The 24,337-nt window shown below is 44.7% G+C and overlaps 1 protein-coding gene across 3 annotated transcripts in view; it reads right to left on the minus strand.

The window, feature by feature from the left end:
• The window catches only part of gabbr1b (gamma-aminobutyric acid (GABA) B receptor, 1b), an 87,719-nt gene that overhangs the window by 56,408 nt on the left and 6,974 nt on the right, over positions 1-24,337 (minus strand). For all 3 annotated transcript variants that reach the window (XM_040187859.2, XM_078081282.1, XM_078081281.1), the window contains 5 exons: positions 12,664-12,798; positions 10,148-10,318; positions 9,462-9,563; positions 4,063-4,128; positions 3,412-3,603 (listed from right to left, as the gene is read on the minus strand). In XM_040187859.2, coding sequence (XP_040043793.2) covers positions 3,412-3,603; positions 4,063-4,128; positions 9,462-9,563; positions 10,148-10,318; positions 12,664-12,798 — 666 coding nt within the window. The remainder of the gene's footprint in view (positions 1-3,411; positions 3,604-4,062; positions 4,129-9,461; positions 9,564-10,147; positions 10,319-12,663; positions 12,799-24,337) is intronic.

Consider the following 24,337-nt stretch of genomic DNA (forward strand, 5'->3'; position numbering starts at 1 on the left):
CCGCCGCCGACTGCGGAGGTGTTCAGTGTCCCCGAGCCGACCACTGCGGCGGTGTTCCGTGTCCCCGAGCCGAAGACGACTGCGGAGGTGTTCCGTGTCCCCGAGCCGCCGCCGACAACTGCGGAGGTGTTCCGTGTCCCTGAGCCGCCGACGACGACTGCGGAGGTGTTCCGTGTCCCCGAGCCGACGACTGCGGAGGTGTTCCGTGTCCCCGAGCCGACGACTGCGGAGGTGTTCTGTGTCCCCGAGCCGACGACGACTGCGGAGGTGTTCCGTGTCCCCGAGCCGGAGCCGACTACTGCGGACGCGTTCCGTGTCCCCTTGCTGGAGCCGCCGCCGACTACTACGGAGGTGTTCCGTGTCCCCTTGCTGGAGCCGCCGCCGACTACTACGGAGGTGTTCCGTGTCCCCGAGCTGGAGCCGCCGCCGACTGCGGAGGTGTTCAGTGTCCCCGAGCCGACCACTGCGGCGGTGTTCCGTGTCCCCGAGCCGAAGACGACTGCGGAGGTGTTCAGTGTCCCCGAGCCGACCACTGCGGCGGTGTTCCGTGTCCCCGAGCCGAAGACGACTGCGGAGGTGTTCCGTGTCCCCGAGCCGCCGCCGACAACTGCGGAGGTGTTCCGTGTCCCCGAGCCGAGCATTCACACACTGTAGTCGCAGCTACAGGAGCAATGTTGGGTTAAGTGTCTTGCCCAAGGACACAACGACATGCACGTTAACAGAGCCTGGGATCGAACCGACAACCCTCTGATTGGAGGACGACAGTGCACCCCACTCACCCACTTACCCACAGACGCCTTGAGACTTTTTGTTTGTGAAATCGCCTTGTGGCTACCTGAGTTCCATTTTTGCCTTGGCCATCCATGCCTCATTCATTAAAACAGACTTACCTTCCCTTGCGTTTGGATCCTCTCTCCTTCACACCCACAACAGTAATTTCCATAATTTATTATGGCAAAAAACTTGAAGTTGCAGTGACCTCTACCTTGAGCATCACAACAACGTTTTATTCAGTCTACCCTTGAGTAGTGTTTCCGGTTTGAATAAATTCCTAATTGTCAGGGGTGCGGGGAAGGCAGGACACACACGCAGACTTTGAGCAACTAAAAAAGACTTTTGTAGTCCAAATGGTCCAAAGCAAAAGGCCAAGGGGCAAAAACGCACACAGGAACCAGGGGAAAAAAGGCAGGCAGGAACAAGGAACATCCGGGACAGTAGACAATGACGCGACAAGAGACACACACGGCTTAAATACACTAGGTAGGTGCAGGCGGGCAGCCGGGGAGCTTCCGGGGTCGGCCCGGCGGACGGTCAGCAGCCGACTGCAGGGCACTGAACATGTCCGGAATGGCCGGCTGGGAGACACGGAACACCTCCGGAGTAGCCGGCTCAGCCCCCCCCATAACCACCCCTCAAGGGCCGGATCCCAGACGGCCCTCAAATCACCAACGGGAGGGTGGGAGAGGACCACGGGATGGGAGGGAGGGAGCCTGCGCCTGAGTCGGGGACTGGAGGCGTCGGGGTCATGAGTCTCGGGGGCCGGTACTGGCGGGGTCGGGGCCTGGAGTCTCGGGGCCGGTACTGGCGGGTTCGGGGGAGCGGGGCGGGGAACCGGAACGGGAGGTTACTGCGACCCAGCGGGAATGGGAGAACACTGTTTCCGCCTGCCAGGACTCCTCCTCCTGGGGTTTAAGAGGTCCCGGAGCTCGAGACAAGCCCTCTCATAGCTCCTGGGCCCGAAAATAAAGTTGGTTTTACTTTGCCAGAAGGGACTTCTTACGTCCAGGTAGTCATGTCCATAATCTGGCAGCGGGTCTGCAGAGTCCTTCTTTGGTCGCGTCATTCTATCAGGGGTGCGGGGAAGTCAGGACTCCCACGCAGACGTTGAGCAACAAAAGAAAACTTTAATAGTCCAAATGGTCCAAAGCAAAAGGCCAAGGGGCAAAAACGCACACAGGAACCAGGGGGAAAAAGGCAGGCAGGAACTAGGAACATCCGGGACAGTAGACAATGGGACAAGAGACACACTGCTTAAATACAGTAGGGAGGTGCCGGTGATTGGACACAGGTGGAAACAATTAGACAATCACAGGGGATGACAGGACAAGGCAGGAAGTGAAGTTAGCCAGGGAGACAAGAAGCAGAAACTACAAAATAAGACAGGAAATAAACCACACCGTGACAAGAATAGGATGGAGGGACAACTCAAATGTATTGCCTCCGGCTTAATTGTTGCATTTAGAAACAGAGTTACTGTACCTATTACCAGAAACGTCAAAGGGTTTTACACAAAGTTTTTTTTTTTTTGATGATCTATGACTTACTGATACCTACTGTGATTAAACCACATGCTGATTCACCTACACACAAATTCGCATTCATAACGATCCACAGAATGTTGTAGATATAAGGCCTTCAGGATAGAAGCGACATGGAGTAATGATGATGTTATAGGAATTGAATGTATTACACATTTTTTACATTGTTCATTCTTTACACATGATATCCATTATGGTCTGTCCATCCCAGGAGTGGGATCCCTCCTCTTTAATTTTTTGGGGAGTTTTTCCTGTGCCGAAGAGGCTGTCTAACCTTGCACTGACCAGAGTCAGCCCAGAATTAAAGTTTGAGCGGGGGAACTCGCACGTCACATCAGGGGGACCCCTGTGGTGTCTGTGGCTTGGTCAATCAGATCTCAGGGCTGTTTCACCCACAGAGAGAGATCACGCCTAAGGTGTGAGGGCACATTCCTTTTGGGGGTTTTATGCAGAGCACTGCATTCGAAAGTCAACCTTGGTTTTACGCTATGGTGACTGCCCAACACTACCAAGTGAGCTCCATATTCTGTTATACAGTAGCTACTTCAAATGCATCATTTACCTCAGTGATCAACCAATCAGACCAGAGAGAGTGATTTGCTCTGTTCCGACGCAGAGCTAGAAGATGAAAAGGTAAGGCCGCAACCGTTTTTTTCCTAGGATGCTTTCTGTCCCTCACAAAGCCAGTATCAACTCGCCCATTGTGTATCTTAAGTGCCCTCCTGGTAACTCAAACAGAACCAGGGCCAGCAGATAATGACATCTGGCTCTAAAATCTACCTTTGGTGTTTGAGTGTTTCATATATAGTATTAGAATAACATTTGTAATGGACTCTGGAGAATATTTTACATAGTAAGGGTTGAGAAATCCCAGAAAAACACACATCTAATAGTAGGTCTATCCCTATTGAAGAACTACACTCGACTGAAAATCAACAGAAGTATACACAGATCTGTCTTTTTTTTAAGAAGTACACAGTTCTTTTATTTTTAAAGTGCATGGCGCATCCATCCTAAATTCCCTGTTGAGTCTGCAGCAACACATGATTCTTTTCCGCACCACTTCTACATTATATAATATTGTGTGTCTTACCAGGTTGGAGGCTCCTCGCACAGTCTCTGGGTTGAGCATTACAATCTCAGTGGTTACGTGCCCCTCCACTGCCTCTGTCATCTGCTCAGTAGTACAGTTAATAGAGGGGTCCTTGATCTTGAACCAGTTGTCTGCATACCAGCCAATTAGGAACCATACATACTTCTTTCCATATAACTTCTCCTTGTACACCTGCAGAGGGACAATTCAGCAATGAGATCACGGAGGAGAATGTTACAAATGAACGGCCAGTGAAAGAGCTGTGGAACAAAGTACTACAGAGTGAGTCCTATAATACTAACATAAAGAAACTTAGAAAAATTGTTTTGGTTATGTATTTGCTGCGCAGATAATTCAATCGTCACACGATGTGCAGTGCATTCTGAGGGCCAAGACCAAGAAAGGGTGCAGGATCTCCGCAGGCAAACAAAAAGTTAAATATTTAATCAATTCTGAACATGGGTAGGTAATATTAAATTAATTGTTGCCAACTCTTTTCAAAGGAAATGAGCTACATCACACTGAATCTTATTTAAATTTTTCCCAACACAGCACTACATCTGAAATCTTGCAAGACCAGTCAGAAACATGGTCTAGTCCCTCTTATCATATTATCATGTTTGATTACAGATGAACAGGAGAACACATTACCTCACAGAAGACTTTCCTGGCCTCCGTCTCATAGAACAGACCAACAATTATCCTGGCATCTTGGCGCTTAGAATTGAAAAAGACAGACACACACCGGATGGAGATAGAAACACAAGTTAAAAGCTCTGTAGTGAGGCTAACTAACCCAGGAGGCCCACCTTCTTCACAATATACAAGTAGATTTCCCCTTGACTTAAATTCATTCATGCTCTAACCCTGTTTTCTGGCCAAATAATCTTGCCCACGTGAAATAAGATGGCATGCTGTGGAAGGTCATTGCAAAGTGTATGTGTGCCAGGAAGGATATTAGGGAAGCTGACAGTGGTGAAGGAAGCAGGGTGGAAGAAAGGGCACAAAGCTAAGCTAGAAGTTCAGTAACCCTCTCCCCATTAAAACCATTGTACATACAAAAGCAGCTAAAACAAAAGGCCGATCCCAGATCAGACATATATTTAAAATGAAGATTCAAATCCAAACACTCTCAGGCAACATCTTTATCTAGAGCTGCTCAATCCCTTGCGTTGATGCGTGCAGCTGAAAAATTGTGACAGATTTTTCCCTTTCGTGTGGAATTGCCGGGACGGAGTTAGCCAATCATACTATACTATACTGTACTGAAACAAATTGTAGATGTAACCCTCTAAGAAATGGTAAAATACATTGCCTGCTAGCCATAAATATCCGGCTCAGGGAAAGGTCAATTCCTGTTATTAGTTGCAGCTATTTATGACTCTAGCCTTTTAATAAACCTTAAATCTGAAGTGGATTATAACACATTTTTCAAGCCTGGTTCATACAGCCGGTTATTTTTGTTGTAGTGTACAGGGCCCCAGGTCCTTATTCAGAATTTCGATCTGAAATTTCAGAATTCTTAAAAGGTTTGGTCCTAAAAAAGTAATTATTGTGGGTGATTTCAATATTCACGTGGATGTTGAAAACGACAGACTTGGTACTGCCAAGGGTTTCTACAGTCAAAGCTTCTCTTTGTCTAAAGAGGTGATTTGGTACTAAAATGTCCACCATTGCTCCAGAAATGGATCAAACCCATCCATCCATCGTCAAACCGCTTATCCTGCACACAGGGTTGTGGGGGGGCTAGAGTCTTATCTACACAGAGACATACAACCATTCACACTCACATTCACACACCTATGGAAAATTTAGATTCCCCAATCTGATCCCCAGAGCATGTCTTTGGACTGTGGGAGGAAGTCGGTGTACCCGGAGAGAACCCACGCAGACACAGGGAGAACATCCAGACTCCACACAGAAAGGCCACTGGGCGGAGTCAAACCCAGGACCTTCTTGCTGTGAGGCGACAGTGATAACCACCACACCACCGTGCCGCCCTAGATCAAACCCAATAGTTCTAAATAATATCATCATGAAAAAAAACATAATATAATAATTCTACATATTTCTGGAAACTTAAGAGCCTGGGCTGTCAAACATCAAACAACTCAAGCAATAAATAAATGTATGAAAAAATTCTTACATTTTCCTTGAATAAAAAAAAACTGTTTCATTTTGTAGTTTCCTGCCTCTTGTGTCCCTGGTTTAGCTTCACTTCCGGTCACCATTTGTGATTGTCTGCCGTGTCCCTAATTGTTGTCCACCTGTGTCCAAACACCTGCAACTTCCCAGTGTATTTATGCAATGTGTGTCTCTTGTTTTGTCGTCGAATACCTTTCCAGAAGAGTCTGTCTATATGTATTTTGTTTTGAACCCCGATTTGCCCCTAGGCATAGTTGATTTCTTGTTGAAATAAAGTACTTCGATAGTTACACTCTGCATTTGAGTCCTGCTTCCGCCTACCGGTTGTAACAAAATCACTACAAACTGCACCTTTCATCCACCATCAATATAAGCAACATGCTAGCCAAAAGAGAATGACACACATATGACAGTTCTATTTCATCCTTACTGACCTCCAGAGGCAGTGCTTCACACTCGTGCATGCGCAGGTCAAGTCTTTATACCGACAAAGTCACCTGTGACCTCGGATGACCTCCTGTCGCGTATAAGTACCGCTGTCATTCTGAGATCATTTCTATTTTATCTTCTCGCTGGTAGCTACTCTGGTAGCTACGCTCTAATATTGAGACTTATCGCATTGCCTTGCGACTATCGAAGTTGCGGACCTCCCGCCCTCCAAAGGCTGTGACAAGTTGCCCCTCTATGAGGGAACGGCGTGCTTCGTCGTGGGTCTATCGAGGACCACCTGAAGCGTGAAGACGGTAATCGGTGAGATCGATTCAAATTATTTCTAACGCTGTTTGTTTTACGCAGGTGTTTGTCCGGTGGGACAACATCTCTGCTGTGTTGACGACAAAATATCGGGGGGATTTGCAGAACTGATTACGCTTATTTGGGCAGCCTTCGGGCAATAACCCAGCCAGGAGTGGCTATTGCATCCAGAGGTGATGCCGACCCACTGCCCCCACCGGTTCTCCCTGACAGAGAGGACCACTGCTCTGGGTCAAGATGCTCTGGCTCACACGTGACGCACTAACCGCCAAGACAAATTCCTTGTATGTTTAGCATATTTTGGCAAATAAATGTTTCCTGATTCCTAAGGATCCTCTTGTTGCAACCAAAGGGCTGGGTTTGGCATCCCAACCCCTGACGCCTTGAACTATGGACGTGGCCACAGACCCGACTGGGTGCTAGGTGGTTGCAAAAATCGGTCAAACCGACTTCTGAATCCTATGGCGCGATGTACCCGCCCGAGAGGCAAAAAATCAGATGGAAGCTGTTTTCTGAACGGTGTGCCGTTCTCAACAGGACCCGGTTTGCCTGCGTGCCTGCTGTTCCACAAGTCCTTCCTCTATAAGGGCCAGTCTCCCTCTACCATTGGATTATAGAAGGCTCAATTTTACTGAGGTCGACATCACAGACACAGACTAGTGTCCCTCTGTAAAATCCCGTCCTGCGAGTGGCCAAAAAGCCCCTGCAAGAGGGCCCAAGAAAGGCCTTTCGAACCTCCAACACAGGTGGAGCCGAGATGGCTATTGGCCAAAAGGGTTATTTCTCTCCTTGCCATCACAGCCGCTAAACCTATACGCGAGCTACATGCCCTGCTGGTGAGCAAATCATATCTGAGGGTACCTCAGATGGCTCTGGCATTACTCTGTGGCCTAAGGCAGCGTCTTTTCCGACGGTATGAACACGCTGACGCATCAACCAGCCTATTTAGCCTGCATAGTTGATCCCTCTCCCCCCAGCAGGAGAGCCGAGGTCAGGGCTACCATGCGGGCCCTCAGAGCTTGTGTAGAAGTTCTCGCTTGGATACAGCGGTTTGGAACAGTAGGTTATACTGGAACTGAGGGCTGTGCTGTCTCAAAGCAGCTCCCATCCTACTGGGTTTCAGAGGCCATTGCCTGGACATACAAATTGACCAACCAAGCTCAGCCATTGAGAATGGAGCGACACTCTACCAGGAGTGTCTCCACATCATGGGAAGTCCTGAGAGGTATGCCTATGACGGATATATATGTATGAGCTGCGGCCTTAAAGGCAGCACACTGACAAAACCCTACAGAGTGAACGTTGCCACCCTCTCACCCACTGGGGAGGGTTCTTTGCCTGAGCAATACGAGGTGGTCACTCTGATATAAGTCATCAAGTGTGAAGCACTGCCTCTTGCAGTCAGTAAAGATAAAATAGAACGAAAGTTACGTATGTAACTACGGTTTTATGAATCCTGGATGACCACCAGAGTTCTCAGTTATTCGGAATCTCGTGAACTTTATTTGGATGTATTGAACACCAATAGTAATATACAAGTGAAATACATATATTATAAATAGTACATAATAGTATAAATATATACTAAATAGAAATGTGGTAACATTTTGGCACCATTATTATCAATACGTACATATATAAATGGTGCAAAATGTGCCCAAATTTCTATTCAATACCACACATTGTCGAACATGTTGGTGAAGTTTGTGTTTGTGTCCCGTCTTACGTCTGATTTTGATACATCCTGTTTTATTGTGGCGTCTAAACCCCCTCTCGTTTCAGGTGCCTTGCCCTTCCTCAGGTGTCTCCTGTCGATTGTCTCCCCTGATTCCTAATTGTCTCCACCTGTTCCATCACCTCCCTCATGGATACTTATTGTCTGCGTCTCCCTTTGTCCTGTGCCAGTGTGTCTTGTAGTTGTGCATGTCCACACCCGCGTTAGTGTTGTGTTTGTGAAAGGATCTTTTGTATTTGGTATTATTAGATATAGGAATTATTGGAATAAATCTCCAGCAGTCAAACCTCTCTGCGTCCTTGTCCTCCTCCCCGGCTCCGGCCTGACTGACACACATAGGCAAACCTCTCTCTCATTAGTCCAGTTTTATTGCAGTTATAAATACGCTGTTTCATTTTTCTTTTTTTATTTTTACTTGTTGGGGATTGGGGTTGCATGAACCTAGTCGGGATGTAGAAGGGGGTGCGTGGCCTTAAGTTTGGGACCGCTGGCCTAGCTTTTGGCAGTAACTCAAACGATGAGATTAAGGAAACAAGCATCTGAAATTTGATCCCTTAGAAAAGAGTCTGAACTAAATCTAAGAGATGGGGTGAAGAGGTGAGACATTCAGAAGGGAGCTTGGATTAGAGCCACTGCTCCTTCACATGCTGAGATAGTAAGGGCATCTAGTAAGGGAGTATCCTGTGACCTCCAGATGTTGAGAGAATTTTCCAGGAACATCCAACTTAGGCACCCTGGGGTGGACAAAGAGGCCATCATGGAACACTTCTGGATTGGAAACACCTTGGTAAGAGTCAGAAACATCTGGAATGGCCTCTGAGCCTACTGCCCGCCCAGACCAAGATAAGCGGAATGAAAGGGGTCGATGGATTGATGTTTGAACCTAGTTTTATTCATCCAACACAAGAGGATGGATAAAAAAAAGTATATGTTTTTATCATTATTGAAATTAACTGAAAAAAATAAGCAATAGTATCTTTCCTCTCCTGTGTGGTACTTAAAGATATACAGCACCAGCTACTTTTCAACTTTATTCTGATTATTATTATAATTAATTATTAATAATAAGACGAGTTAAAAAGTGTGCTTAACTGCCAATTGCTAATATTGTTTTTTTAACTCAAACTTTTTATTTCAATAGATAAATTGTAACATCTTTTTGGAGATGGACTTATTTTAGTGATCATAAATGGTGCCATCTCCTTGTGCGACTCATATTAGCTTCAGAATTTGTCATAGTACTTTCACCGCAGTTTTGAGCCACTAATCGTCTCGATACAGAGATGACTCCACACTTTGGGCATCAGACTGCTGCTGCACTTTCTGGGTCTTTCTAGGCCTTCTTGTGAACTGCCCATGAAGGCCTAGCGGATTGCTGTTCAGCTGGCGGTTATGTAAGTATCGGTAAATCTGGTACCTTGAGGTTTTTCACAGCCACAGCAGGATCTGTGAGGAAGCTCTGACGAACACTGATTTCAATCCCTGCCTCCTTCACTCTCACCTCCAGATCATCCACAGTCTGCCAAACACAGAGAGACATACAAACAATCATGATGATGCAGAAGATGGCAGAGAGAGAAACACAGCAACATTGCACTTAAACAAAATAGTTAAAAGTGCAAGAGATAAAGGATTGGTAGGTTGTAGAAAGGAAATGTGAAGAAAAGCAATTGAAGAAGGAGCCGAGTGTTGAGGGGGAGGATGAGTTCTCGCTTAGAAAGACTATGGCGGTTAGGAAATGAGAAGAATGAATGAAGCCCTTTAAAACACATAAAGTTGAAACACATAAAGCCCTTTGAGGGAAATTTTGTGGTATATTGAGCTATACAAAACAAATGCAATTAAATTGAAGACAATTTACTCAAACTTTGCCCTACTATCTCTGGACGCATCTTCCTCTCCAGAAATGAAAGGCTTGTCAGGCCTACTGTGCCTAGTTGATGTTACTAAGCAATGAATGGATTCACTGTTAAGGCGAAATGTTTACAGATTCTGCTGCTCTTCCTGCCCTGGGAAAGAACCTTCAGATTGGTGTGTCTCGCTATTTAAAACTTTTGTATAACTTTGCGGCTCATAACTACTTTAGATAAATATACAACTCACTGATGTAAAAACTTCAGTTGTTTGCTGAATTGTGGCAATCTTGGTCCATTTCCACTTCTGAAAGAGCTGAACTCGAGTTGGGTTGTGCAGTGTGGCAGACGGATGAGTGCGAAAGAAGGTGGGAAAGCGCTGGCGGTTAGATAGAGCTGGGGAGCTGGAGCCGTACGACAACTGAGACACAGGGAGAAAGAAAGAATCATGTTAAAGCGAGTGACATCCCGATGACTTCATCTGCAGCAATATGATGAGTCAAAGAAATAAAAAATATTAATAATATAATAACTATTATTTTAGTAATTTTGCTACTAACCCAATTCAAGTTATTTTATCCAAATCAAAACATTTCGTGTTAGGGTTAACTTTACCTAAGTAAAGCTTTACCTAAGTACCTAAGCTTTACCTAAATCCTTTAAAGCTTTACCTAAGCTTTACCTAAGTAAAGCTAACCCTAACATTGACTGTACAGTAAATTCCGAACTATAAGCCACTACTTTTTCCCACGCTTTGAACCCTGCGGTTTATACAATGGTGCGGCTAATGTAGCATTTTTTACGGGCTAACGCGCAAGAGCGAGTCAGACAGGTGCAAGTTACGGGCAACATATCTGGCTGTCGGAGAAGGAAACAGCGGCTGCACGCAGTGGTGTAGTCTATATTTTTGTAGTGAGTATACTGTGACTATCGGCTGACGGGGGGACGCAGACGATACGGTCGACGGGGGGAGGGTGGCGCGGACGATACGGTCAACAGGCCTCATAGTCGAGTGCATCTCGACTACATTTAGTGACTGATTTTAGTGTTTTAAGTTAGCTTTATTACAGCTCTCCTCCTATCTCCGCCGTAACAACCTCCTTGACCCCCACCAGTCAGGCTTCAAGGTAGGCCATTCCACAGAGACTGCTCTCCTTGCTGTCTCAGAGAAATTCCACACTGCTGGAGTCGCCTCTCTCTCCTCTGTCCTCGTCCTTCTGGACCTCTCTGCTGCATTTGACACAGTTAACCACCAGATCCTTATTTCCTCCCTTAAGGAACTTGGTGTCACAGGCTCTGCTCTCTCCCTTCTCTTGTCCTACCTCGACGGCCGCACCTCCCGGGTAACCTGGCAAGGATCTGTGTCGGAACCTTGTCCTCCTACTACTGGAGTTCCTCAGTGTTCCGTCCTGGGTCCCTCCTCTTCTCGCTCTACACCAACTCTCTCGGCGCTGTTATTCGCTCACATGGCTTCTCCGACAATCGCTATGCTGATGACACCCAACTAATTCTCTCCATACATCACTCGAAGCCAGGCAGAGCTGAATAAATTGATTGCTAGCTATGTTGTCGATGACATGCATCCTCTGTCAACTGTCGAGTCAGTTGCCTTCAGGCAACTAATAAGCAAAATTCCGGTGATAAATGGAGGCTCGGGGCAAATGTGCAGGAAGACGTTTTCCAGCTATTTAGACAGAGAATATGCGAAAATACAGGTCGAGCTAAAAAAAACATTTGAGGGTTTACAACATGTCTCTACCACAGCAGAGATCTGGACTGCTTACAATAAAAGCTTTCTAGGTGTAACTGCACACTGGATTAATCCGTTCCAGGGCGCCCTGCCCTTCACAAAGAAAAGAGAACTCACCCCGGGGCTCCCGCCAGCTTCACCGGAATCGTTTGCGTCGCAGCACTGGGAGCCTCGCGGTGCCTGTCTCCGCCACTCCAAGTCCGGGAATCTGAACCCAGCTTCCTTTTCGATTTTTGTTCGCCCATCTCTTAGGACCGACTGACCCATGTTCAACTGCTGTTCACCATGAACCCTTCTCCACTTCGGCCTTCAAAGCTGTCGTTTGAATATTTGCTACTACCAAAGATGTTTGTTGAGAATCTCATCTCTTATCTATATTTAGCTTTGCCTTATGAGGCCTGTTTGTTAAAACATTTTGTTAACCTTTTGTTAAATCACATACTCAATTATATGCAGCACCTCAAGGCACCTTTGTTTTCTCTTTTAATTAGTGTTAATATTGTAGGCCAATCACTTTTATTTCATTGGGCAATGTGGTAAAAAAAAAACACTGTTAAATGACAGACAGTTATTTTGGATTAAGATAAGTATTGTACTACTGCTTGATTTGAAAGCCTTTTTTGAAAGATTGTAGTTATTGTTTAGCAGAGGTTGTTGATTTTAAATAGTATTGACATTATTTGTATTTTATATATATATATATATATATATATATATATATATATTTTAAAGCATGATTTTCCGTGACTACTTTTTGCATGTGTATTGTGATAATAGATATTATGTGCTCAAATTCAAATCTTTGTTCGCTCTTGTTGTGGAATAGTACTTTGACAATTGACGTACTGAGTAAAAAACAATTATGGGACTTAATTTTTAGTTTTATTGTTTAGTGGTTATTGGTGCCTTATCTTGGGTTGGTGCCCTATTATCATTAGCGGATAATCAAACTTACACTAACAGGTTCACAAAGTATGTGAAAGAAGATTCACAGACAGAAAGGTAAAATTCCTTACCACTATGAGATTCCACATTCGAGAAGCTTCGGCCACTAGAGTGGACACTGAGCTGCAGCCTGGCATCAGCACAATTTTAATGGGCTCCGTGTACAGAAGGTCATAAAGCAGCTTGGTGGCTTCGCCTGGGTCACACTGTGGAACACATAAACACAGACAACACACTGTGTCCAACATCCTAGATCTTAAAAATGACAACACTTACATCCAAACGTTTAATGCTGATTTCAAGTAAGCATTCAGCACAATGTCCCCATCAAAATGACTGACTGACTGTATAAAATGGTTATATAAAGAGCCAAAGTTTTGCTGAATGGGCTGGTAGGGAATCTTACACTAAAAAAGGGCGGTAGACACTGTACTGTCCAAGCTAAGTGGGGCTCCCTCTAAACAGATTTACAATTTGAGCCATCTTTGCTACGTAACTGCTCTAGCGGAATTCATTTGATCAAAAAGCCCACTAACACTGGTAAGGAACTCACGGGAGAACTCACAATACACTACTACTTTAGTAGTAGTGCAATCAGGGAGTGAGCAAAGAAAGGGCCCGCACCAACAGCACACCAAGGGAGTTTGCATATGGACGCTATGAAAATGAAAGAATTTTCCTAACAACATATGTGAAAAAGTCTCATACAACTCTTCTATTGTCTTCTATCAGAGATTCACAGAGGGACTGGTGAGTAGAATCACGTGTTGACTTGCGCATCGTCAGTTGGCCAGCTATTTGGTTCCGTGATTATCCACGTATATATGCTTATGAATAAGACAGCTCTTGAATGTAGTGATGAGACTGGAGATAGCGATCTTTAGCGATGTTACACAAAAAACTACATGAAGTAGCAAATGTTTAATTTGGAGTTGAGTCTGCCTGTCTTTTCACAAATGTATGTTAAATTTGGGCTGTCAACATTAACGTGTTAATCTATTAATCTATCAATTAATGTGGCTATCAATGCGATAAATAATAAAACGCACTTAACGCAACTTTGTTTACTTCCGGTCTTCCGGTGTGGCCGAAGTAAACAAAGTTGACCCTGGAAACAAAACCACCGGGAGATAAAACTCCTAATCGAGTTAATCATTTGTTCTGCTTTGCTACAAAAGTTGACTTTGTGTAGTATTATAACGACGACAACGACCAGGTTTATGATGATGACTTAACATGACATCATCATTAATTGATTAATGGCCACCACACCATCACCTTTATCAGGAAACAGAAAAGATTTCTGTGTATTTATTGTCGTCTCTTTTGTCTGATGGTTGTTGGTTTGTCTTCATTTCTGTTTGGAGTTCTGCACTATTTTGCCTGAGTCAAAGTCAGAATCAGAGTAATTCATCATTTATCAATCATTTATTGCCAAGTACGTTCCAAATACATGGATTTGGAAAAACAATAAACATAAATAGACAAACATAACACACAAGCACATAAGTGAAAAAAAATCTATACATATAAAATAAAATAAGTCCAATGTATTAGACACTAAATATGGAATATATGTGAAAGAGAATGTGCAAAAATGTTCCATTGTTGATGAGACCGAGTCATTGGGGGTCCTGAGCCCCAGGCTTTATAGATGAGCCTAACTACTGAAAGGAACAAGCTGCTTTTATTGCAGGAGGCCCTTCCTGATGGACCGCAGCCTCCTACTAGACGGAAGGGGCTCAAACAATTTGTGTCTCCGCTGTCTCTTGAGCATTGAGCTCTAAGTTGTAGCTCCTGCCCATCGCCATATTTAGCGACATGGGAAACACACCCATCCTCTATGCCAGGGGTCTCAAACTCAAATCAGGTGCAGGCCAGATGCGCCTTCTCAGAGCATGGAAGGAGCTTCACCTCAGCCCCCATCCTGATTCAGCCTGGTCCCTCTTGTCAGTTCATCATGGAAGTTGATGCCTCACAGGCACAGGCACAGACATTTTGGGGGGCAGGTGCTCAAACCAAAACAAAAGGGCACCCATCGCCAAAATGATTCAGGAAAATAAAAATATTAATCATAAAATAAAACGTCCTGGTGGATTACGCAACACAATATCCCGAGACAGTGCCATTGCGCAACATCTCCGCAAAGAGTGTTACGCAGGCTCTGTTTCAGGTCATCTCCGGAGTCGGAATCCTGAAAGAAATTCTGACTGACCAGGGCACCTCATTCATGTCACGCACACTGCGGGAACTTTACGAATTAATGAGGGTCTTTTCGGACCAGTGTTTACCACCCCCAGACTGACGCGCTGGTGGAAAAAAAACTTAAAATACATGATTCGTAAATTCATTCACGGCGATGAACGTAATTGGGATAAATGGCTGGATCCTCTGTTGTTTGCAGTACGGGAGGTTCCCCAGGCCTCCACGGGATTTTCTCCCTTCGAGCTGCTGTTTGTTAGGAAACCACGTGGGGTGCTCGACCTGCATAAAGGAACACTAGGAGGAGGGTCCGATCCCCGGTAAGAACGAGGTTCCGTACATCCTGGACCTGCGAGCCAAACTCCACACACTGGGTGAGTTGTCATGTGAGAATTTGCTCCAGGCCCAGGAGCGGCCTAGGGGCCAAGCTGAGACAATTTACACCTAGAGAAAAAGTACTTGTAGTGCTTCCGTCTTCCAGCTAAAAACTCACACGGCGAGTAGGGGACGTCAACTACGAGGTGGTGCGATATGACAGGGGCGGAGCTTCAGGTGCCTCAGATCCAGTCCAGTGGACCAAGCCGTGCCAGTGGATGGTTGAGGGGGTGAAACGAGCTCTCTGTGGGGAACTGCTTCTCCATACACCTGGCTTTTCTCTCTCTTTTACCCTGACTATTGCGTCAAACGGAGGGCCGTTTTGTCCCAGAAGGTGCAGGGGGTGGACCACCCAGTCCTCTACATCAGCTGGAAGCTATCTGAGAGAGAGGGCAGGTACAGTATGGTGGAAAAGGAGTGCCTGGCCATCCGGTAGGCGGTCGACTCCCTGCGGTACTACCTCCTGGGACGCCAATTCACCCTCTGTTCGGATGACGCTCCGCTGCAGTGCCTCCACCGCATGCAGGATCCAAACTTCCGGATCACTCGATGGTATCTAGCTCTACAGCCTTTTAACTTCAAGATGGTCCATAGGCCGGGGGCGCAGATGGTTGTGGCCGACTTCCTCTCCCGCCCTCAGGAGGGAGGGGGGAGTCGGTTCGGCCGGACGGCTCCCCAGCCTAAGTCGGGCGGTGGGGGTATGTGCCAGTGTGTCATGTCCTTTGCCGTGTACACCCGCCTCATGAACCAAATCAAGCCCAGGTCACAGTTCTGGTTTGTACGTAGCCTTTGTGGTCTCCTTAGTTGGCCTCGTGATGTTTATAGCTCCTCAATATAGTTTAGAGCCTGTTGATTAAGTGTTTTTGTTAATTCCTCTGTAAGAGCGATTTTAGTTTTTTCCTTTAACTTATCAGCTCTTAGTTTCGCCGGAGCATTTCCCCGCCATTTCCCTTCGGAGAAGTTTTTTGTTTCCAGGGACCTCCCTGTGTTTTTCTTTATTGGACAATAAAAAACGTCAGCTAAATACCCTCTGCGTCCGAGTCCTCCTCAGGAGCTCCCCCCTCCCGTGACAGGCTGCGACTTGTCTGTCCCATTCCGTCGGCTCCTCCGAACGAGTCGAGGAACAAAATGGCCCAAGTTTGAAAAAGGGAGGATAATGCTGCTACATTTACTGGATTTATTCAGTATGTAAACTTGGACCCGAGCTATTTCCTTGCAACCAGTTCAAACAGGAGAGACTCGGTACGAATTGACAAACATTCATTACACCTGTATAATATTGACATGGTGCACAATCTTTGGCAATTGGACACAATCTTTGGCAATTGGACTCCATTCTAAACCAGGATAATCAAGGGGCCGTGATGCCGAGTTCTGCCCGCCCCTGGAGTCCAGACACTGGTGGTGGTGGTGGTTAAGAAGGGAGTTGATGAAAACCAAGGATGAGTGAAGAATATCTGACAGCTGGCTGGAGGTGCCTGGGATTGAGGAGGGTCGCATCCAGTTTTGCGCTGAAATTACCCCTGACAGCAACAACGGAGAGAACCCCTTTAAAGGTTTGCGCAGCATTGGTTTAGAGACACAGCGCCGCCTCTGTTGGTTGTATACACCTGGGCGCAGCAAATCTCCGCTGATAGCATAATGCTTGGAAATCAGCTGAGGCATACCTAAATTATGCGTGTCATGAAGGACTTCCTTCCTGAACTGCCGCTTAAGCTCCATTTCTCAAAGTGGTCGACATCGTCAAAGGAGGCCGCTGAGGCAGTTGCTGTGTTAACTCTTCTCCCCTAATGACAGTGAATCAATAGACCCAGCTAGCAGCTTGGGGAAATCTGCTCACTTGAGTCTTGAATTAAAGACAGGTTGTTTTGTAAAAAAGGCCCAATGTAATCAAAGGCTGCATTCTTTACAGTTGACTTGTTGATTAACCCTGGCACTTAGGGGAAATCAGCAACACATTCAAATGAGATATTGTAATCTGCCCTCCACTCTGAACCTTTGGGACCTGCTTTCTGCTTTCAACACTGCTGGACATCACATCATCATTTCCCCAGATCTCAGAGGAAAGCTTGAAAAATGCTGCGCTCACCAACTGTTGGGAACGTCAGAGCTGCCAACTTTTCAAAAAACCTTGGAGTGAGATTTTGTCGGGGTGACCAAGATTTTGTCACGCACGCAGCCACACACGTTGGTGTGAATTCATTTGGCGTAGTACCCGTGTTGTACCCTGCATTCTGGTGGTTTGTGGGGCCCAACGTCGTTGAGAGGGGCGGCCTGCTGGAGATGGACAACATTGGTTACATTCTGAGAAGCAGAGACGTAGCTGATGGTCCACCCCAAGGACATTCTGGTTTAAGTAGATGTTATTTCATGCATTCTAGTGGATTTTGGGGTCGTATGCCTGAACTTATTCTGATTCATGTTCATCTGCTCATGACTTGTGGGGCCTTCTAGACTTGAGCTGAACATTCAACCAGAAAACTATTGCTGTGCCTCAATGACTGTCTATGTACCACAATATAGCCTAATTAATAGACCTGTGTTTAAGATTTGACCAATTTAGGTTGTTTTGATTACAATGGTATTCAACTAACTCTTAACTGAAACCTCACATATATTGTTAATAATTGTATTCTTAAGAGCACTTAATGATTTATGTTCAGCAAAAAATGGCAAGTTTAGTTAGGGAAAAATATTTTTCATTATCAAACAAAAAAGTGCAACAAATAAAGTGCTTAAACAGTAGCCCTTCAAAGCAAAACAATGGATACACATAATATAAATACACATAAATAAAATAACAAAAGATGAGGTATTAAGAAGGAGATCAGAAGCTGGTTAGTCATTTTTTTTTATCAAGCATTGTTTATTAAGGCTTAATAAACAATGCTATGATGTTTTGAGCATGCAGTACACCAAGAGGTTAACAAGGTGCTCTCCTGCTGCTTGTTGTGACAGTTTACATTCACCACTCAAAATCACACAAACACAACTAATCAGTTATTTCAAGATTTAAAGTTTAAGAGAGTGAGTACTTAATTGAACCACATGTCATTAACGTACCTTAGTCTTTGCTCCTCCTGAGTTTCTCCCGCGGTTGTGTCTGTTTGAAAACCTTCTTCCGTTGCTAACTCCGGGACTCTTTGGGGTAAACAGGATGTCTATGCAGCGAATAGGTTCACAGACGCGCTCCTTAGCGCCGTCTATCGTCGGGGAGTTTGAAAAGGAACGAACGCGCTTCGGCCCAAAATCCGAATTTCTTTTTTTGCCGTGAGAAATTGGTTGTGTGGCGTGAGTGCGTGTGAAAACATGCAAAAGCGTGTGTCACACGGCGAAACCGTGAGAGTTGGTAGATCTGGAACGTTTATGTTTTTTTCCGATTTTTTCTATTTTTCCTGACATCTCGGGCATTGCACTGTTCGGTTGAAAAACTGTGATCAGCAGGAGATCCGTCAAAGAATGTACAGCTGGCCAGCTGAGGGCTGTGATTGATGTGTGCTCTGGCCAGCACATCTTACATTTGGCTAATTGTTCTCAATATGTTTTTTTTTTCACAAAGACAAGCTTAAATCATCCAGCCAGCTGCTCCTGTTTGTGCATCGATACTAGGTGCAGGATCTCGCTTTTTTTCTGGGAGCCAAATCTGTGTTTGTTTGAATTGTACTTGTCATGGTTACTGTTGTCATGCCAACCCCCAACCACCCTTACATTGGAGTGGGGAGCCATAAAGCAGCTTGTGTGTGTGTGTTGGTAGTGTGTGGGGAGGCTCGGGTGAGATAAAGAGATGGGAGAATGAAATTGAGAGGAAGTATGATTTGTCAGAAACAAAGAAAGAAGGAAGAAGAAGAAGAAAAATGTAAAACTATATACCATTAAAAATGAATGCGAGATGAAAGCTATGGAATAGCTCCTTCTCACAGATGTTTAAAAATAGAGACAAGGGTTTCCAAGCTTAAAAAGACACAAGTTGTGTTATGTGGGGAGTTACAATCTATCAATAATGCTGAAACATTTCTTTGACAAATTGCAGGAGAGAGGTAACAAACATGGGCAATGAAAGGACAAACAAAATAATAGTGCTTAAATAAAAAATAAAATAATAATAAGGAGTTTCCCCTTTTCTGCTTCACATTTGGACTTGACAGTCTCAGAAAATTATAAATAAATAAATCTACACATTTTAAAAAGTGAACAAATTAATAGTAATTAATAATATATATATCCACTCTCCCACTTGTCTGATAAGTGGGAGAATTAAGATCTAGTTTGTCCTGCCAGGATGTTAAACCTGGACTTAAATGCATCAAGGCCATTCTCGTCCTCACGTGGAGGAGCTCATTGCACCTCATGGCGGCGTTTCAACGGGTTCTGAGCATGTGAGACACTTGTTTAGTACTGCAGTGGAAAGTATAAACTGAAATGAGTCCGTCCATTGAGAAATGCTGTACTTTCGCAATCCACTTTTCTCTTTTTGGAGAACGCCATTTGTTCCTCACTTTTCTCTCGCTTTTTCCATCTCACTCATCTTTTTCTCAAATTTCGCTACCTTTCTTTTTCTTCCAACCGTCTTTTTATTTGTAATTTGCCGCTACCTCTCTCGTCTGTCCGCAGTATTGAGACCATAGTGTCTCAATGTCGCTAGGCTGAATCCTTGTACTGGTAGTAAATAGCTGCCTTTCAGCACAAAATAGTTGTAGCCACCAAACGTTGTGTATCGCATTTCAGTAGTCTAGAGAAAAATAGTCCCCGTACGTATGGCTGTTGCTGTGCAAAAGAGAACACAGGATTGGTAACTTCATGCTTATCTTCTAAAAGTTGCCACTAAAATAACAAAAATGACAATGGGACACTTTCAATACAATTATATTTAATTTAAACATTGGGCTTAAACATTCAAAATCATAAATGATTCACCGGGCATAAAAACAACGTTAGGTTAATAAATGTAACCTAAATAGCCTAAAAATGCTGTTTACACTTAATTTTTAAACTTAATTAACGAAAATGACGCGTCCATTAATTGTGCATCCGTGGAAAACGTTTCTCATGTCCCCTTCGTCTCTGATGATATCGCTTCCGCCCACTCTTGCTCTCTTTGCCGGTGCCTTCTCCAGCAAGGATATTACTCCAGTGCTGTCTTTCATTAAGATTTGGTTTCCTATAGCTTTCAGGATTTATGTCCACTCACTGACACAATTTCTGTTGCTTCCAACCAAGTATTAGAAAGAGTTTACACCAAGGTGCTGCACAGGCAGTAATGATTGTAGATGTTTGTGCCCGCCGCTTTACATATCTTGGGCAACATTGTTGCGAGATAATTTATGCCCATTGGCTCCATTCTGTACCTGCGACAGAGAAAAAAACATTATCATTACTATTATGCGTGTTGGGGTTGGCTGGCTGAATTATCCTCTTCTAACCACTCATCAAAAGTCATTTTGAGTTTACAAGAAACAGGTTTGCTAACTGTCAAGCTTTAAACAACAACTAACGTAACCGCAAAAGCTAACCTGTTACTTTGAGTGCGCACTGATGTGGAACGCTCGGGTCAATGTGTACAGCAACTGCACATTATCGCTCATTAATCCTAGTGACCCACTCTCAACCAATCAGAACGCTGGATTTCAACTACCTAATACATTATAACATTTATATTGGTAGATATTCAATTCTATTACTTAATGTTACATTTAAAAGTGAACTGCCTGCTGTCGGATCACCTGCCTCCGTCCGCGGAAGTGACGAATGCGTCTTTAAGGATGCAACCTAGCGACTTTGAGACACAGCCCATATCATCATCCTGCCTGGAATTTAACGACTCGATTGGCCGGGTAGTTTAACTCGAATGCAATTGATCTGTGCTTTAAGCCGACCAAAGCTGCGCCAGTGGTTAAATCACAACCGTAGGGGATGCAGCCTAACCCAGAGGTCTTCAACAGGGGGTCCGCGGAGGTACTTAAGGGGGGGTCGCAACATTTTTGGTGATAAAACATTTTTTTTTTTTTTTTTCAACCAATTGTTTTTTCACAGAATTGTATTTATTGTCTTTAAATACACATTAACATGAATCCAACATATTGTTCACTCACAGCACCTTTCATGTAGCAAAGGCACTAGCCAATCAGATCGCGTTTATGCTCACTACTAAAGGCCGCTAGTGATGTGAAGACCGGATCGTTTTATTGACTCGGTTCTTTGAATTTCGTTCAGTAAAACAAACAAATCTTTTTTCGAGTCATTCGTTCATTTCAACGGAGGGGGGGGTGTTGCTCAACATTTTATAGCCAGTGATCTCCTCTCTGGTTGGGTATTTAATAAACTGTTCGTACTTAGGAAGTTCATGGCTGAGATTTCCTCTGTTAGCGGACAATAACTAAGGAGTCAGGGTTGGTTCGCTGCATACGCCGTATCTGGTCGGCGAGTGTCTGCTGTGCCTCGTGCACGTTGCCCGCCGGCGGCATGTAAACACCGACCAGGATGAATGAAGCAAACGCACGGGGGGAATAAAATGGTTTGCAGTTGATGAAGAAAGTTTCCAGATCAGGAGAACAGTGTTTTACTTGTAAATTGGCTGCAAACAGGACAGCTTGGAAAAGGTGTTCGAGGGGAGGTCACTGAAGAAACTATTATCCATATTGGATAATCCTGACCACCCCCTCCACCACCTGCTACAGGGACAGCGGAGCACGTTCTCCAACAGACTCCTTCAGCTCCGCTGTCACAAGGACCGATACAGGAGATCATTCCTGCCCAGTGCAATAACACTTTACAATAAATCTTCATGTCGTTGTTAAACTTCCTGAAATGGGTCCGTGCATGTATGACTGCAGGACACAATACTCCTTTGGTTGAATAAAGTATCCGCTTTGACTTTAATCATTCAGCTGTAGTTATTTTGTCCGTCTCAACACCAACAATCTCCCAACAATTAGTCAGGACATTTTCCAAATGAAAATCTTTTAGGGACGTTACGGCCGACGAAGGGGTGGGGGTGGGGGGGCACGCCAAACTGTTGACAAGTGGCAGCCAGAGAATGTTGAGATGGAAGTAGCCAAGCAGCTAGCTTAGCCTAGCGGTGCTAAAAGCCGCCAATTTGCAACTCATCCCCCTTCTGTTTGACACGTGGAGCAATTCCTCTGCACAGTTCTCTGTTTGAACCTATGCAGACTCCACACAGAAAGGCCGCTGGGTGTAGTCAAACCAAGACCTTCTTGCTGTGAGGCGGCACTGCTAACCACCACACTACCCTGCCGCTAGACACAGTGGTCTGCATAGTGAATAGTAGTAGAGCATATTTCGGTTTTCCCTTGGGGAGAAAGGCTAGCTGATATTGTTGTTGTTGTTCCAGGGACAAAGCTGCTTCTAGAGAATCCTAGACTTATCCACTCTACCTCTAGTGTAATTGGTGAGTGTAGCTTTTAGCCTTGGAAGCCTTTTTTAAATTAAGTTTATTGATTAGTCTGCCAACTGATGTATGGAGCCAATTGTAGTATGGTTAGGACTCTAGTTACCTAGAAACAACTTGCAAACAAAATCTAACTTTAAATTCCAGAACCTCAGCTGTATGGATTCCAGCTAACTTTTAGAATTTTTTTAAAATCTTTTTTTGTCAGTGGAAATTGCGTTCATATAAATTCCAGTTCAATGAAAAAGCACAGACAAATTGAGATAAAAATAGTAAATAAATTCAATTTAATTTTAACTGATGATTTAAAAGTCAGCTAGTGATCATTGGATACTCATGTCAAAAAATACTTGTTTAATACTTGGTTTATTCTTTCTACATTGGACTCAATGTAATAATGAAATAATGTGATACGTAAACCTGTGTTCACAATGTGCTTATCCAAATATCCATTTATCTTCTTTTTAACTTTTTGTCTGTCTCCTGGTCAAGATTTTGAATGAAAGATGATGAGTTGCTTTTATAATGCAATAATAATATAATTGCTTTAGTTCTTGGCGTTTTACTGACAGTTCTCTCTGTCTGAAGTTATCTTGGTTGCTAGTTTGCTTAAGCTCTTTCAGTTTTTTAGTGCCAGTTGGTGTTCTAGACTCTACTATTAAGTTAACTGCCAGTGTGCCCTCCTAACTCTGCTAGGTTTGACCTGATCTAAGTCTGTTTGCCTTCTCTTCTGAAGCAAATAAGACTTGAATCCTTAAACTCTCAGTTTGTCAAAACACCACGTGATTGTTCACTGATTAGGGTGTCAAGCAATTGGTGTTTTGCATTTTGAGGAGTTTCTGTCGAGGCCAATCGACCTTTAGTCTCCTAAACGTTGGGGGAGTGGTCAGCGCAGCCGTAGCCGACTTCCACTAACGAGGAAGTACTTAACTAGAGATCGAGTGAAGCATTAGCAGAACCTCGCAGGACGAAGACAAGCAGGACAAAGACAAAGGAGTCTTTCGTGGGAGTCATGACAAGCACGACAAAGACAAAGGAGTCTTTGGTGGGAGTCAAGACAAGCAGGACAAAGACAAAGGAGTCTTTTGCGGGAGTCAAGATGAGCAGGACAAAGACAAAGGAGTCTTTTGTGGAGTCTTCGGGGCGGCTAAATGCGGCATCTTCTTCTACTATTTTTAATAATGTGTTTGACACCTTTACCCGTACCGGTTTGAATCTCTTCTCGCAGATACTACAGGCCTTGGGCTAGATCCGCTCTCCATCGTAACCTCTCCTCTCTCACCTATCCCGCCCGCTCCACATACGTCCCGCACCTTGTCACAGGGGGCCTCTGGAACTGCCAGTCAGCTACTCGCAAGGCAGACTTCATCACCGGCTTCGCAATCCAGCAGTCGCTTGACTTCCTCGCTCTCACCGAGACCTGGATCACACCTGAAAACACATCCACCCCAGCCGCTCTCTCCTCCGCTTTCTCCTTCAGCCACACACCCAGGCCCACTGGTAGGGGTGGTGGCACAGGTCTACTCATTTCACCCAAATTGAGCTTTTCTCGTTACCCTCTTCCACCATCCACCCCACTGTCTTTCGAATTCCATGCTGCAACAGTTACTCACCCGGTGCAATTAACCATTGTTGTCCTTTACCGTCCGCCAGGCTTCTTGGGTCATTTCTTGGAAGAGCTGGACATTCTCCTGTCCAATTTCCCTGAAAATGGCCCGCCCCTCATCCTCCTGGGTGACTTCAACATCCAGACAGAGAAGTCA

This window comes from Gasterosteus aculeatus, chromosome 10 (genome assembly GCF_964276395.1).
Source record: "Gasterosteus aculeatus chromosome 10, fGasAcu3.hap1.1, whole genome shotgun sequence".
NCBI classification, from domain to species: Eukaryota; Metazoa; Chordata; class Actinopteri; order Perciformes; family Gasterosteidae; genus Gasterosteus; species Gasterosteus aculeatus.